The sequence below is a fragment of the Babesia microti genome, chromosome III (genome assembly GCF_000691945.2).
Source record: "Babesia microti strain RI chromosome III, complete genome".
Lineage (NCBI taxonomy): Eukaryota > Apicomplexa > Aconoidasida > Piroplasmida > Babesiidae > Babesia > Babesia microti.
The window spans coordinates 988778-1004253 of record NC_027207.2 but is presented as its reverse complement, the minus strand read 5'-3'; the positions used below and the strand labels follow the sequence as shown (position 1 = coordinate 1004253).

At 37.3% G+C, this 15476-nt stretch overlaps 10 protein-coding genes across 10 annotated transcripts; 4 read left to right on the top strand and 6 right to left on the bottom strand.

Moving 5' to 3' along the window:
• Positions 847 to 1092, top strand: BMR1_03g02832 (hypothetical protein; the record flags this gene model as incomplete). Its single annotated transcript, XM_021482105.1, has 1 exon — positions 847 to 1092. The coding sequence occupies one exon, from the start codon at positions 847 to 849 to the stop codon at positions 1090 to 1092; it is 246 nt and encodes an 81-aa protein (XP_021338659.1).
• Positions 1565 to 3709, top strand: BMR1_03g02831 (Protein kinase domain; the record flags this gene model as incomplete). The annotated part of the gene is made up of 1 exon (XM_012793724.2): positions 1565 to 3709. One exon carries the CDS (start codon positions 1565 to 1567, stop codon positions 3707 to 3709), a length of 2145 nt encoding a protein of 714 aa, XP_012649178.2.
• Positions 4341 to 5849, bottom strand: BMR1_03g02830 (hypothetical protein; the record flags this gene model as incomplete). Its single annotated transcript, XM_012793723.1, has 1 exon — positions 4341 to 5849. The coding sequence occupies one exon, from the start codon at positions 5847 to 5849 to the stop codon at positions 4341 to 4343; it is 1509 nt and encodes a 502-aa protein (XP_012649177.1).
• BMR1_03g02825 (hypothetical protein) lies at positions 6447 to 6715 on the top strand (the record flags this gene model as incomplete). The annotated part of the gene is made up of 2 exons (XM_012793722.1): positions 6447 to 6557; positions 6578 to 6715. The coding sequence occupies 2 exons, from the start codon at positions 6447 to 6449 to the stop codon at positions 6713 to 6715; spliced, it is 249 nt and encodes an 82-aa protein (XP_012649176.1).
• BMR1_03g02820 (hypothetical protein) lies at positions 6842 to 8032 on the bottom strand (the record flags this gene model as incomplete). The annotated part of the gene is made up of 3 exons (XM_021482103.1): positions 6842 to 7340; positions 7362 to 7564; positions 7814 to 8032. 3 exons carry the CDS (start codon positions 8030 to 8032, stop codon positions 6842 to 6844), a joined length of 921 nt encoding a protein of 306 aa, XP_021338658.1.
• Positions 8033 to 8078: 46 nt separating this feature from the next.
• Positions 8079 to 8845, bottom strand: BMR1_03g02815 (ubiquitin regulatory protein, putative; the record flags this gene model as incomplete). The annotated part of the gene is made up of 7 exons (XM_021482102.1): positions 8079 to 8119; positions 8141 to 8302; positions 8324 to 8423; positions 8444 to 8642; positions 8666 to 8692; positions 8713 to 8784; positions 8805 to 8845. 7 exons carry the CDS (start codon positions 8843 to 8845, stop codon positions 8079 to 8081), a joined length of 642 nt encoding a protein of 213 aa, XP_021338657.1.
• On the bottom strand, positions 8956 to 9726 carry BMR1_03g02810 (hypothetical protein; the record flags this gene model as incomplete). The annotated part of the gene is made up of 1 exon (XM_012793719.2): positions 8956 to 9726. The coding sequence occupies one exon, from the start codon at positions 9724 to 9726 to the stop codon at positions 8956 to 8958; it is 771 nt and encodes a 256-aa protein (XP_012649173.2).
• BMR1_03g02805 (peptide chain release factor RF-1) lies at positions 9897 to 11091 on the bottom strand (the record flags this gene model as incomplete). The annotated part of the gene is made up of 5 exons (XM_021482101.1): positions 9897 to 10051; positions 10072 to 10165; positions 10190 to 10410; positions 10431 to 10698; positions 10723 to 11091. The coding sequence occupies 5 exons, from the start codon at positions 11089 to 11091 to the stop codon at positions 9897 to 9899; spliced, it is 1107 nt and encodes a 368-aa protein (XP_021337224.1).
• BMR1_03g02800 (Protein arv1) lies at positions 11219 to 12199 on the top strand (the record flags this gene model as incomplete). Its single annotated transcript, XM_012793717.2, has 1 exon — positions 11219 to 12199. The coding sequence occupies one exon, from the start codon at positions 11219 to 11221 to the stop codon at positions 12197 to 12199; it is 981 nt and encodes a 326-aa protein (XP_012649171.2).
• On the bottom strand, positions 13043 to 14815 carry BMR1_03g02795 (hypothetical protein; the record flags this gene model as incomplete). The annotated part of the gene is made up of 1 exon (XM_012793716.1): positions 13043 to 14815. One exon carries the CDS (start codon positions 14813 to 14815, stop codon positions 13043 to 13045), a length of 1773 nt encoding a protein of 590 aa, XP_012649170.1.

The window sequence follows — 15476 nt, the reverse complement described above, 5'->3', positions numbered from 1 at the left end:
GTTGTCATTTAAGCCGTTGGTTTTTATTATAACTGTTTAATCTATAATCAAATTCTATCATTAGAGACATAGTTTAGGTAACGGCAATAGGGTTAACCTGTAATCCATGTCACAGTGATTAATAACTATGTATGATACTGTATATTGGTACAAAAGTAATATTGAACTCTTAGTTGTACTCAATTCTTCGTGCTGATACTCTCTAGATCTACTAACGTCAATTTAACTCTTTGGCACTTATATTTTTTATGGAACAAGATATTGTTAGTGTTGCAGCTATGTGTGCTTTAATAAGTTACACTGGGACTGAAATTCTGTGCAAAATAGTAAAATATGCTTAGTGTTGAAGTACTAATGGATGATGCTATCGCATCATTCAGCATATCAACCAACATAACCACTATGATTGATCTTTAGAGCCGCACATTGACCACATGATATAACATACTCTGAATGGGCTCTGGTTGTGTAATTTAGAAACAAAATTCAGCTTGCTGCTTTCTGTGACGATTGGATTTGGACGATTCTATGGTGCGTAAATGGGTTGGGAAGGGGACAAATACAATAGATTACGGTGATTTCATATTTGCTGTGGGAAAATTCGCAGAATTACTATCTATTTTAGTGAAGAAAAGGCCGCTATTTGTTATAGATTGCATCAACACTATTTTATGCGTGTAGTAAATTTTAATAGAAACCCCAATAAATTTGTAGATTGAAAGTCCTGCAAGATTACCATGATTCACTAGTGAATTCATACATACAGACTAATTGATAGGAGCATAATAATTCTACACTAAGTTTAACCATGTAGGTTTAGGATCCCAACTTTAAATATTTAACAGAATGTACTGCGCCTTGTTGAAATACATCAGTAAGCGTTTCAACAAAAGGCTGTTCAAGAATTATATGTACCACTTCACAATATTTTTGTTACATATGATGCCATCCTCAGAAAAAACTCAATTAGCACAGAGTCCGGTGCTAACACTGCTCCATTATATAGTTATTGATATAATTATCATCAAACTTGATGCCAATTATTCATCCCATGAGTTATATAAAGTGCCTGTGTATAAACAAGCAAATTGAGCATCCTATGAGTGGAATAAATGATATATTATTCACTGAAATTGAATATACAGAATGCAAAAACTCTGATGAATTGGCGTCTAATTGTGCGAGTGAGGGAGGTCATGATACTAGATACTACTGGGATGGGGGGACAAGCAGTAATTGTTCTACGATTAACTAGAATACACGATAGCACAGACTGTTTTAGAAGCCACCAGAGATGTTAGTGGCCTGAAATGGCAAGAGAACTATCCTTAATTTGCATTAGGGCGGATTCTAGTCAGACACTACTTATCACTGGAAGGGGGATAGGAGAAATTCTTAATTAAAAAAGAATGGAAGTAGAAGGGATATGCGAAGTTTCATCATAAAATCGCCCAAGACTCGATGTAGTCAACATGAGGAAAGATCTAAAAATTAGCAGCAATAATTGTATTTTAGCACTTGCCATGATAAGCACTTGATTTAGTTTTAGACTTGGGGATTTCCAATGAGATTAATTGATAAATATCCGATGGGCCATGCAAATGAGAGGCCCTTAAGGCATGGTCAGAAGGATATTACAATGAATTACGGTCATAGTACGCAACTAAAATACAATTTGCCTGGTAATCGCAGTACAGCGTTTAATGGATTTAATAGTGGTCAAGCTAACGATGTTTCAGGCACGCCGTATCCGATTGATGGAAATTGTGCGATGGCTCCAAACAATTTCAATGTTTCGTCTACACTTTGCGATGTAGAATTCAGACCATGCCCACCAATGATCCCGGCAAGTTTCAAACAAAACAGGGTCAGCATACAGAACAATCATCCCTACAATCAGGGGTATATAGATCAGGGAAGACAATCGAATAGTTACAGCCCTCCACCCATTAACCCGCAGCATGTCATCACTGGAAAAGTTGGAAATAATGGACAACTTGGTGGCATGCAAAATGTTAGTAATTTGACAAACATCACTAATTTGTCAAGTAATAGTTACAAGCCAGGATTCAATAATGTGCCAATTGGTAACCCAAACGCAGTTAACACCGGTTATGGGTTCTATCAGACACCAAACACCCCTGATATTGCCGCAGAGCATAGCCTCGATAACGAGATAAATGAGTTGCTGAGCGATTATGGCAGCTATAAATCGCAAAATGATGTATCTCGATTTAATAAATGCACAGAAACTTCCACTCAATCAGGAAATGATGTAGAAAAAATTAAAAATGACGATGGTTTTAAAGAACTTATCTCGCTGAGTCAGCTGAAAAAAGATCTCCAGTATAACCGAGACTGGAGACTCAAAATTAATCCTGACGAATTATCTGCCAAATTAAACTCATATATTGCCCAGCAAGCTAAGGTGAAGAAGAGTAATGAGTTTGGAGATGTTATCTCGAAGGTAAATGCATTAGCTGTGCAGATTGAAAAATCTACAAAAACATTTTTGGGAAAACATAGAAAAGCATCCAACAACATCGCCAAGTCACTAGAAGAATTATGTACAAAGAGCACCAAATTGGTGCTGAAAGATAACATAGAGCCCATAAGCAAAGTACTAGATAATAAGGTAAATGAATTTCTAATACGTCCGTTTGCCACTGAAAATGGTAATGATGAAAACATAGTGGATATTATAGTCACAGAAGCCAAAAAAGACTGGCATATGCAAGCTATTAAGCATCTTACTAAACAGGAATTTTCACTACTGAAGCTGCAAATGTTGGAGCTGGTCAACGGAAAAACCAATATCGAACCCGATAAACTGTGTTTCAAAGCTTCACTAGTAGGTAATGAAGAGCCTAGAACCGTTAAATATAAAATACTGCAAGAGGGAACTTTTGGCATAGTCTATGAGGCGCTTATCGGTTCAATTGTATGTGCCGTAAAGACGCCTTCTCCTAAGATGTTGATAAAAGATCCGTTTGGTGTATTAAAGAGAATATCTTCCGAGTGGCATATACTCTCAAAGTGTAAGCACAATCATATTGTCAAGCTTGTGGGTGGGATAGTACTGGGAGCATATGATGTATGGCTTGCAACAAGATTGATCGATGGTGTAGACCTTTACTCTCTAAAACATAGCAATGCGGGTAAAAATATTTCCATTAGAGGGTTGGAAATGTGTAGACAACTAGCAGAAGCTATTTGCTATTTGCATACACCAACTAAAGGGAAGGGCGTGGTGATACATAGAGATGTGAAGCCTGAGAACATTATTGTGGACAAAAACTTCAATATCACATTGTGTGACTTTGGTGATGCAATAGAGATTACAGATGAGGTGAAAATTGGTGTTAGTGGAGCTACCTGGCTTTACGCGCCCCCCGAATTGCTAGTTCTTGATCCGTTAACTTGCGCAAACCTGCACTCTGAATATGAGAAGGTGGTGACTGTCAAGTGGGATGTGTGGTCCATGGGTTGCGTTTTTATGGAAATGCTCAGCTTTCCCAATCCATTTTACCGCATTGTAAAAGGGAAAGATCCCTACAAAGCGTTAGTGGAGCACGCGGGTAACGGAATGGTACCTTGGATTCCAAACTCCCTCTCCTCAACCATCATCGGAGATGTCATTAAAAGGTCATTATCGCTGGATCCTGCTGATAGACCTACGGCCGATGAAATACTCCAATTGCTAGGTTGACATGGTATAACGCTTTAAAATGTATATTTAAGTTGTTCATGGTAACTATTAACATAGTATTCATTTTATTCTTAATTTTAAACTCGGTCATAGGTGTTCAATAGTCGCTATTTACTATTTTTATTCATCTTGCATATATGAGAAATACACGATCACTGATGAATTGGTTCGTTTTGATGTTACTAATAATTTGGATTATAAACTGATTTGTACGGTTTTCATTTGACGAGAATATCAATTGGCCCGTATCTATGTTCATAGAATCTAGTTAATTATATTATTATCAACCTAATATTATTTGGTATACATATATTGGTTTTGGTATTTCTTATAATCCATGCCCAGATACTAATATATATTAGCATTTATAGAAACCTATTACAAACATCTCACTATAATTGATGGAGAGAATCAATTTTAAAACTATATTTTTAGGATATTCTATATAAGTTTTAATATTAATGGCAATGTTTTATGGCAAAATATAAATCACTGCTAATAAGTGACAAACGACCTATTGCAAACTCAACATTGAATGGGTAATTTCTTATTAAATAATTGAATAGATCTGTTGGTGACTACCTATTGAATAAGTTCTAGTAGCTTTGAATTGATCAGTATATATAACTTTCTATTTATCTTTATCATCAACTTCTTTAGATTGTTCAAATTCCTCTGTTCCCGTGGTTTCCTCCAAGCTGTTGCTTTTACCCGTCTCGTATATTTGAGTTCCCCTTTCTTCAAGTCTTTCATCAATGGTAGTGTATGTTGGTAGGTATAAAGTCTTTGGCAAGACGCTAATATTGTTGCTAGAGCTATTTGTTATTGTCGTTGTTTCAACATGATAATTCTGTTCCAATGGAATTTGTTTACCAACTTGCAGGCCCAAACATTCTCCATCAATCCACAGGGGTATACAAACATCCATTGTTTCTGTTCTCAATCCCTTTTGATCCTGACTCACTTCAGGTGCCGCATTATTAAGCGTTCTTATAATTGTATTATCAACATCATTTGTATCGCCTTCAATTGAATTGGTTGGTGTTGATGGATGTAGTTTGTTCATGCTAGTTTCCAAAACCAACCTGTCAAATATATACTCGTCTAATTTTGGTGCTGGCAGGCCGTCCGAGAAGTAATCATAGTAGAGTTCCGAATCATCTATTATGGCTATTGATTCATCAGATCCCAAATCTTTCTTTTTATCCACACCATTTTTTTCGTTTTTATTATTATATTTTTTGTGATTTATCGCATCCAAAGTGCTAACTGTTGTGTCACTATGAGTGTGGTTGGTGATGGTTAATTTATCGGGTTTTTTCAACTTTCTGGTAGTTTCCCCCATAACATATTTGTTTACATCAAATTGATTATCATCAAGATACCGAGATATTACACCACTCACAATTTCATCAGCATACTCCTTACATGTTATAATGATGGTGTTTTTAACCATTGAGTCGTCATAATTTGTGTTGTCGGTGGAGGAACTCTTAATGCTTCTGAATGGAATGAGATCTATGGGTTTAAGTTGGTAAAAGTTCTTGCAATTGCAGTGCCCTTCTAGGTAAACGGAAAGGGGTGTAAAATTGCGAATGATAACTCTGCCATCTATAATTTCCATAGTCGCAAATTTTGCATTTGTCAAATTAATCAACTTCGACCTGTCAACTTCCTCCCATTTAACATAATTCTCCATGTTAAACGAAATACCACTGTGTAATTTACTAGTGTCATTATGCGTGAATTTTGAATTACTTGGATTAACTGAATTGTTTGAAGGTGTGAAAAAACCTGTTAAATCAGAAAGGTAAATTTTGCTAGAATCTCCAGAAATATAGGCCTTGTAGTTATTTATTGGGTAGTTTGGAAGGTTTTTTAACTTATTAATTTCATAGTATAGTGTATCTATGTGGTTGAATTTAAATTCCTCAATATCGTTCTTTGTCAACACCCCTGATAGTTTAAGATTTTTTACAAATGCTTTAGCATCACAACCACTTTCTGTAACATCGCACATTTGTTTTTTTCGGATGAGCAAACATACATTTGTAAAAAGTATTAGAAACAGCACTATGAGTGTAAAAATTGATGTTACTTTGAAAAACACATAACGCGGTCCAACGCCTTGACTCTCCATTGTGTTCTCAAATATAATAAGTAGCTAGACAGAATCCAAGCTAACTAACCTAACAAGCTATACGGGTTGTTTAAAATCAAATATCATGGCTCTAGTTTGATATGGAGGTGAAACGCCATGATACATGACGATACCTTAAAAATACCATTTCCGTAGAAGCACAAACTTGTGACATGTAGAATTTTAGATCATAAATGTTATATTTATAGTTTTATATGATGGTTAGGCAACAATTCAGACAATTCACTGACGCAGCGTGATAAAATACTTTTTAATTTACTTTGCAAAGTAAAGTCGTTGTGTATTGCATTTGCAGTGTATTTGTTGTATTTGTAGTTATTTTTGCGTCGGTATATTTTTTTATCTACATTGTGGGTTCAGTGATTGAAATCTAACACTCGTTGCAACGGTTAGTGGCAGGCATATAATTAGGTAATGTAACCATGTTTTTAATTATTGGTTAGGTAAAGTTTACATTAAATCTAATAACCCGTGATGGACTTGCGACTTACTTTTGGTTCATTTATTGTCGCAAATGCACGATGAATTAGTTCCGTTGTTTAACTGGGTAATAATGAGCAGGTTGTGTGGCGGCCAATGAATCTTAGGTCTAACTCGTTGCTGGTGAAATGTTTCACGTCAGCATTCATCTATTACGTGCCACAGGATATGGTAATGGGCTTTTTAATTGCCTCAAACCACCATTCGGTAAGGGCGCGACAATTCAGAAAGGCACGGGTGTGACAGGGGCCATCACTAATGACTACTCGACTAATGCCAGCGAAGTTGCCAACCAATTGGGCATAAGTGCTAGTCAGATTATGGTTAAAAGAGGGTTTGGATTTACTAAATATGAACTTATATAAAACGCATAATGCTAAAATTGTACTTGTCTTTACAACTAGATATGTAATAATATTCAATTGTACTAGTTAATTGCCAAAAATTAATGTGCCATCTCGAGTGTAATTTGTAATCATACACCGGATAAATCATTTACAGTATTTAGCTTCAAATTCCTCCACACATTGTGTGATAAACTTGGTATCCACGACCAAAGTGTTGTTCGGATAACTTTCCTCTAAAAGCTTGTACGTTTTCTGCGCCCCTTCCTCGTTATTCAAATTCCAGTAGCAAGTCACCATGTTTGCCAACAAATTTCCATCATTGCAGGGGTCATTTTTAACCTGTTCCAGGTGCTCCAGGGCCAACTGCCAATCTCCCATGCCCATATAGCCAATAGCTTTTGCCGTGGCAAAACAGACTGAATCGGGTTGCTGTACGATCATTGGGTCTAGTGCATCCAGCGCCCTTTCCGCAGAGCTAATAAGGTCAAATCCCTCACACCACTTCCCATTGGAAAAGTTTGCGTAGGCAGAAGCCAGTAAACATGTAGGGGAATTATTGTGTTGCAGTGCCACGCTTTTAGATATTTCCAATGCCATACTGTAAGTATTCATCCTCAAATGTATGTACATCCCCATGGCACAGCTAAATCAGACATAGTCATACGTTTGTGCATTGCTTTTGGAACACAATTTGATTGCAGACTTATGATCTTCCAACTGGAGATAAGCATCCGCCAGTAATGTTAGTGATTCGGGCAGTAATTCTTCTTGTGAACTGCCGTGGTACATAAAATCATTTAAGCTTTGGAATAGCATTTCTTTGTGTTCCAGGGGGATCTTACCGGTGCCTTTCCTTAACTCAGCTATCTACGTTATACATAAAATATTATTTAATTTAACACAAGCTAAATTATGACGCATAATCATATGATCTTAAACACATATTTGATATTTATATTGTTGAAGCAGTGCATGATATCAATCGCAACTTCAGATGGTATAGATGAATGTAAATTTGGGATTTTGAACCCAGTAATAAAATATATCGTAGGACCACCATATTGTAGATTGGCTAATTTCGTTATTCGAAATTTATAATTAGATACATAACCTTACCTGCTTAGACAAAGCGATTGCCCGTGAATTTGGATCGTCTGAGTCCAAAGAGCAAAGGACGGTCATGTCCGAGAATTGCTTTAGACAAATTTTGCATCTTTGCGCGATAAGTTCTGAAGTTGAAATTCTAGGGTTGTTGTTACATAGCTCCAAACATCTGCTGTAGTATCCCGTGGTAAATCTCTCGGAAATAGCTTTAGATAAGTCATTTGCGTTCATTTTGAGTTATTTTACAAGCCCGCGCGAACGTTATGTGTTTTGTGTGCTAATTGGTCTTCCTTTGAATAATAATGGTGTTGAACAAATCTAACTAAGTGAAGAGGTTACCAGTTGAGGAAAGAGTGACTGTTGGTGGGTAGGTTATCTGTTTGGGCGGATAGTCGGCCAACAAAATGTATTGTTGTGTATTAAGTCCTGAAAGGCTGTTTATAGAGTCAAATAAATCGTTGATGGAGGCGCTTTCGGATATTTCCAGAGATATAGATTCACCTATATTAGAACGTTTGTTACCTGTGTATAGTTTTATGTTGACTGTGCGGGTTTTGCCAGGTACTTTGCTGTATTTCTCAAATCTACGTTCCCTTAACGGTGTATTTTTAGTTTTGCTTTGCTATATGAGTGGAGACTTACCTTTCCAGGGAATGGGATTGATTGGTGGTCAACGAGCTGTATGCAAATTTCGTTATTTCCACCGTGCAATTCCTTTGGCGCGATACCCTGTTGAATCTCACGAATGAATTTTTTGTTTTCTGGGTCTTCAAGACTCCTAAACTCCCCTCCGTCCACAATAAATCCGTCCTTGTAGAGTTCAACGGTCCTGGGCCTATCGCTACTGATCAATGTGCAAATTACCTCGAGTTGTTTTCAACTTGGATGCCACTATATGTATAGTTACATACCTCTTGAGTCCACCGGTGAAGCTAAAAACTGACTCTTGGTCTTCCTTCTGTTCGTTTATGTCGCTGAAGGAGCTATGTCAACTGGCACTTACACTATGTTAGGCATAATGATAGCCCCATCATGAGCACGCATATCTATATATAAATTCATATGTTCCAGTTGATATGATGAACACTGCCTAATACATTTGGAACTGGGAGATTTTTTGTACTTTTCTACTAGAAGATGGAATATTGTAAAATTTAGATATTTAATTGAGTGTAATCTTCGCTAATGTTGGCTAAATCATCATTAGTAGTGACACTTTCATTGGAGTTAGTTGTTGTGATGTTTTCAGTGATTCGAGGTGTAAGATTGCTGAAAAACTTGGTGAAAACTTCGCTTTGACGGTAGGGATGGTTGAGTGGCATCTGTGGGTAAATATCTCTACGATAAACTCGCCGTGAACGATTTTTTTTGCCATCTTTAATTGTCAACACACGCAAACAGTAATCTTCTTTAACCAGTCTATTCCTTATTGGCCAATAGAGACTGGGGAAGACGGTGTATGAAAAGCAAATTAACAGTGCCTCATCACAGTCTCTTATCGGTTTAGTCAATTTTCTAATCCCACAATAAAGGGCACTGATTTCCTCTCCACCAATCTCTTCCAGCTTATTTTTGATATGTTTAAGCCTGCCCTTAAGCTCGGATAGGGGATGCGGCTTGTACAATATGTAGGAATCATAACTTGTTTTGGGATTTGGTAGCAGCCCATCTTGTTGTGATTGTTTTACCTTTCTGAGTCGTTCAGACTTCTCCCAGGGCATTTCTCGTTGTAACATGATTGTTCTCCTTACTTTTTTGAATAGATTCTTGGTGAACTTGCCACCAATGATATATTTGCTTGGTAAGCGGTTAATTGGCATAGGAATTATGAATGTGTTTGGTCGAGATTGATGAGTGGTGAGTATTACTGCGCATTGTGTTGAGAATAGAGTTATATATATCCCAACAATTGCTACATTAAGCATAAATTGGCACAAAATGCTACTTGTGTATACAAGTTATATTATAGGGTAGCTCACCCAAACTCCGCAACGTTGGTGTTGGAATGGTAGGGTATAATTTTTAAATTTTGAAAAACGAAAAAATTAATAATGAATAATAGGTTTTAACTAAAAATTGTCATGTTAATATATACCTATTTTATCATATCATAGAATAGTTCCAAATTAGTCGCAACATAATTGGACACTCTTTCATCGTCAGTCTGCGATAGCGCCTCATGAAACAAATCAAAGTCTTCATTCCCCCTGAGAAAATCTTTAACATCATTTACACTCAAATTGCATCTATGTAACTTTGTGATTACCTATGATCCGTTACACGATCATGTTCGAAATTGAGGGTTCTGATCTTTTCGCTACGATCCAGATTACCTGTTTGTTTACACTTCAACTTAATAGCCTTCTAAGTGGACATATATAATCTTACCATAGTAATAGAATTTCTTTCCCTTTCTTCCAGCTTATCAGCTAGTGCCTTCAAAGCCAAGGCCTTATTCTCAATTTGTCCACTTGCTTCTTTCATGATTACCGAAATGCCAGTTGGTAAATGTGTAATTCTAACAGCAGTCTCTGATTTGTTGACACTCTGCCCTCCGTGTCCACTCGACCTCATAGTTTCAATCAATAGCTCAGATTCTTTTAATGTAACTAATTTAAATTATGCGTACCTGGAGTTATTGATTCTTTGGGTAATATAGTAACTGCTGCAGAAGAGGTCTGCATCCTGCCTCTTTTTTCAGTTTCAGGGATGCGTTGTATACGATGAATCCCTGTTTCGTAGGATAATATTTTTAGTACGTCCTTTCCACAAATTGTAGCACAGTTGTTTCCAGTGGTGCATAATTGCCATCCCTTCATTTTCGATATGTTGCAATACATTTGAAACAGCTGATCGCTAAATATTTTAGCCTCCTGTCCGCCAGAACCTGGAATTATCTATATGCAATTATTAATTATTACCTGCAAGGTTACTGGTGTATCCGGTTCCTCGAAGTATAGCATGTTTGAATGCAAAGTTACGTCGTGATCGGCATACAAATCGGATGATTTGTATGCATCGATTAGTAGTGATTGTAAATCTTTGTGTAATTGAGATTGTCGATTGGTTAGTTTGATGTAATCTGGGTCTAGTGATAGTTGAGTCTGAGAATTTTTGTATAGATCACATAGTACCAACTGGTCTGAGTGTATTTTATGAAATTCGCCTAACAAATCTTCCAATTTGTATAATTTTTTTGGTAATTTTGGTAGATTATCTTTGACAATTGTGAAGAGGGATGTCGTGAGTGTGTGATTCCATCGTCTAACCATATTCATTTGTGGTACCATAATGACTACATTTTAGGTTATTATAGATAACAACTGTATGCGCAGTTAATATTTAGAATGAATATTTAAATATAGGATCCATGATAAGATGTAGGGATCATACATAATCAATACGGTGGTGCCAGTAATGGTTGTTTGTGTAGAATGTGGCGCCAAGATGGACTCTCTGTACAATATATTTAACCACAGTACGATACAGATCAGGAAATGCAGTAACTGTGGTTGTATTGCAGATAAGTATCAGAAGTGGGATTATGTGTTGATGTTTATCAGTATTGTGTTATTGAAAAAATCAGTAATCCGTCACATTTTAAGTAATTACGAAGTACGCCATACTAATAACAACAATAAGAGAGGGGAATTGCACAATTATGCAATTTTTATTACCCTGTTTTTTCTCTGGTCCACTTTAGACGCGTACAAATTGGCTATCATATACAACTGTGCACAGGAAACAATAGACTCTTCCATTTCCGATAAGTTTCTACACGCAATAAATCTCACCTATTCTAAAAATGATAATAATGAGACAATATTACCGCCCAGTGATAATGAATCTTTAACTAATGCCCAAATGTTGACTACTAAAGACCAAATATTTGGCGGTAATAATAACCTGTCCACCAGCACGATCGATCGCTTAATTTACGTGTTCTACCAAATATCGTATCATATGGCTAAGAATTACAAGATTAATACTTTTGATTGTGAAATTTTAAATTCGAACAATTTATTATCCAAAATATATCGCTTTCTAGTTCACTACAATACTCATTCATTTGAACCGTTGGGTTTGCTTAAACGAACTTTTGTTTATAACACTTTTACAGTCCTTTCGATTGCTATTATAGTGACCATTATTATTGGAAATAATTTCAAGTTTAATAACATTCTGATAGTGTGCCTGGGGCCAATGCACGGAAAGATTTTCATCATTATGATGATTATTTGGCGCGCGGATATCTACATAGATCTATTTATCCATATATACGTTATGTATTCGTACATTATCACATTACACATTTATTTGGAAAAACCGTATACGCTGTGTTTTGCAATTGTTGCACTCCCCCAATTGGCATTGTCAATATCAGCGAGTTATCAATAATTTAGACGCTTGAAATCATTTTTGGACAAACTAGTGAACTTTAAAACACAATTTGTGTTGTATAATTATATTTTAATTATTGGCAAGTTAGGATTGTTCATTTCAACTGCAATTAATCACAATTGTTTATAGTAAATCCATTGAGAACAATAACGATTAACCTTTATTTATCTCCAATAGTTAGTGAACATATGCATATATCAGCGTTCATGGATTCGATAAACTTGCTTATAAATTGATAAATCTTAAATGTTCCACATGTAAGATTTTAATTACTTGTTACTTGTCGGCTAAGTACGTATGGTTGATTGTAAACTTGATCAATCGTATGTGATTCGTTATAAGTTATAGAAATAGATAGTCAACTATACATTACGTGCATGGAGATTTTTATTGGTTAAATTTCATATAGTGATGTGGAATAATTAGATTAACTGAGGACAAGATGGTACCGCCATATACAAAAGCCTGTCAATTTTGTGTGCCCAAATAGTCCAGATCTTGGATATTGTATGATATCTTCTACCATTAAACCGATAGCCAGTCACCTCCATTTATTAACAACCAGATGGTGAGTGAACGTTTGAAATTTAAAGATAGTTGAGGATAGGCCGTCCGTCCGTAGGCTTCCTAGTGTATTTTATTGCTCCTAGATTTTTTAATTAAAAATTTAAGTGTATAGTGACTGAATTATTAGACTTTAATTGACACATCTAAAAGTCTTCGTATGGTAAAAAAAATGGAAATTTTAAAATGTGTGACGTTATACACGGCACACGTATCCATCCAAGGCATCTGCCAATATCTTTAAAAAGTGACTTTAAGTAAGGGCGAGTCACATCATTACAACTGTGGGTTGATAAATTCATGTGGAAAATGAAGTGATAATTTGAAGGAAAAGTCCTGATCCTGCTCCTTAACATATGAGGTAATTATCCCCCTGTGTGACTCAGGCCGGGGGTATTTAAGCTTGGGCTCAATAAAGGGCGGTAGCGGAGTAAAGTTAGGAGGTGGGTTGATAACGTTAAACTTTTCAATAACGTGGTTATCAGGGGCATCTAATTGAGTGTAGGGGTGCCCATAAAACTCCATATTCTTCTCGTATCTTTCCTGCACCATTTTGTGGTACGCCATGCATTCATGGTCAAGGCCCCCCAATCTGTACCATTCATCCCTCTCGTCCCGTGCAATCTCACCCCTCTCCCAGAGTAAATCAATTTCCCACTTGAACTGATGCTCAAACCCTTCAAGCTCAACGGCTATGTCATCTATATCGACGAGGTATAGGCCTTCAACGTAGCTAGAGTGGGCGGCAGATCGTGCCTTGTAATCACCACAAAAAAATCCAGCCCACTTGCCCAAAGGCTTGGATCTGGGCTGTGTTAAAGACTTGGTAGCATTTAAAGTAGTAATTGAATCTGGTTTCCAGGAACGTTTAAACTTTCTCCCTGTGCCCTGGGTCGCATCGCCGTTGTCGGCGTCTGAGCTGGATGATTTGCCAAGCTTTAGGATTATTTTAGAAAAAATTTTGTGTGGGGTTCTGGCCAAGTCTGCATCTTTGCAAAATGTCAAAAACGTTTCGTACGTTTTTAGTGACTCAAGTAGGAGAATTGTCGGGAGAAGAGATTGGTGGTAGTTTAGCAGGTATTTAATAGTAATTTTCCGTCTAGTGATCGCCTCTTTTGGCACTGAAAATATTACGCAAGTCAAATTTTTGCAATTTGGACGGTATTTCTTCATACCAAACACATGAATTGTGTAGCTGTTTATGTAATAGGCAATGCCCTGGAGAGGCGTTACGTCGTACTCCTGCTGAAGCTCGATTTTGGGAGTAATTTCCAAAACTGCATTTGCCATCTCCTGCCTACTTTCATGACCCAAAGAAACCCCTTCGTCGACAACGGAGGGCGTAGAGGGTTGCGGGTCGGCCAGATCCATTGAATCGAGCAGCCTGGTCTGCAAGTCAATATTATCCATCGACTTTACCTGTCGCCGTATGGACATTCTGGTGACCATTGTATGAGACTTTTCCCGTTTAGCCTTGAACTTTTGAGCCGTTGTGGTCAGATTCTTATTGTATATGTAATTCATGCCTCGCTTCATCCCCTTCCCTTGGAGCTTGGACTCATTTACATCGGATTCCCCGCGTTTTACCGGTAAGACTGGGTTCATATAGTCAAAATGAGTGTCCAAATTCCCAGGTCCAATATAACATGTGCGCTGTTGCAAGTATGCATAGTCCAGGCAGCCGTGCAAATCTTTCCCCGCCTCCGCATATTCGTCTTGATAGGATGTGTAGTTCCCGCAGTTGTTGGCAGGGTAATTCGACTGGTACTCCTGTTTATATTCGTTGAGATTTATATCCGAAGTCACACATTCTGCGTCCAACCTATCTTTGCCCAAACTTGAGTGGCTGTAGCCGTAGTATTTATCGTAAGCCCCGTTGACTGATGCCGCGTCGTAAAGGACGGTGTCCCCGCTAAAAGCCTTGGCCAGCGAAGAAACGTTGCCGTCTACAGCCATGCCGTCGTTTAAGGGCACATTTTTCGGGTATATCGAAATACACGTGGCGTCGGTGCTAAATTCACCCAAGTAGTACCGGTTTTTAATATCCATGTTAATTTTTGACAAGTGTTCGTAGTGTCTGGGACCGGGACATGTTTCCACAAGTTTTGAAATTGTCTTGATGTCTAGGAATTTTCGCACTGGTCAAAGCGGATATGGTCAACGCGTACCTCATTTGCTCTTAAATATATGGGTTGGCCAAATCATCCAGGCCAATGTTGTTGTTTGTTGTGTGAATATGTCTGATTGTGCTCGATAAAAAGTATTTTTGTAATTTTTTGCATGCATCATTCGAGAGTATAAGACAGAGTTACTCTTGTGATCCAGAAGATAGATGCAGAGTTGGATAATGGCCCACTGTTGAGGAATAGGTGAATGAGTGTAGGTGGTTGTATGTATTGTATAATTGATGTAACAATGGTGTGTGAGGGGTTTAGCCCAGGTCAAATAAGATTTTACGTTGGTAGATCATATGTGTTATTGTGCAGTTCATTTGTTGAGAGTCAGATCATCCTGTAGTGGGAAGGCGGAGATATGCAGGTGGGGAGGCATGTATATATATATATATGAATTCTACCGATAGCCCCGCAAGGCACTCTATTTCGTTATTGTACATTATATTTTAGGTTCAGTCTATGCAGATATAATCAAATATTTAGGCGTTGTAAAATGTGCAGTTTTTGCGAAACAATTCTATATTCATGTTAAATTG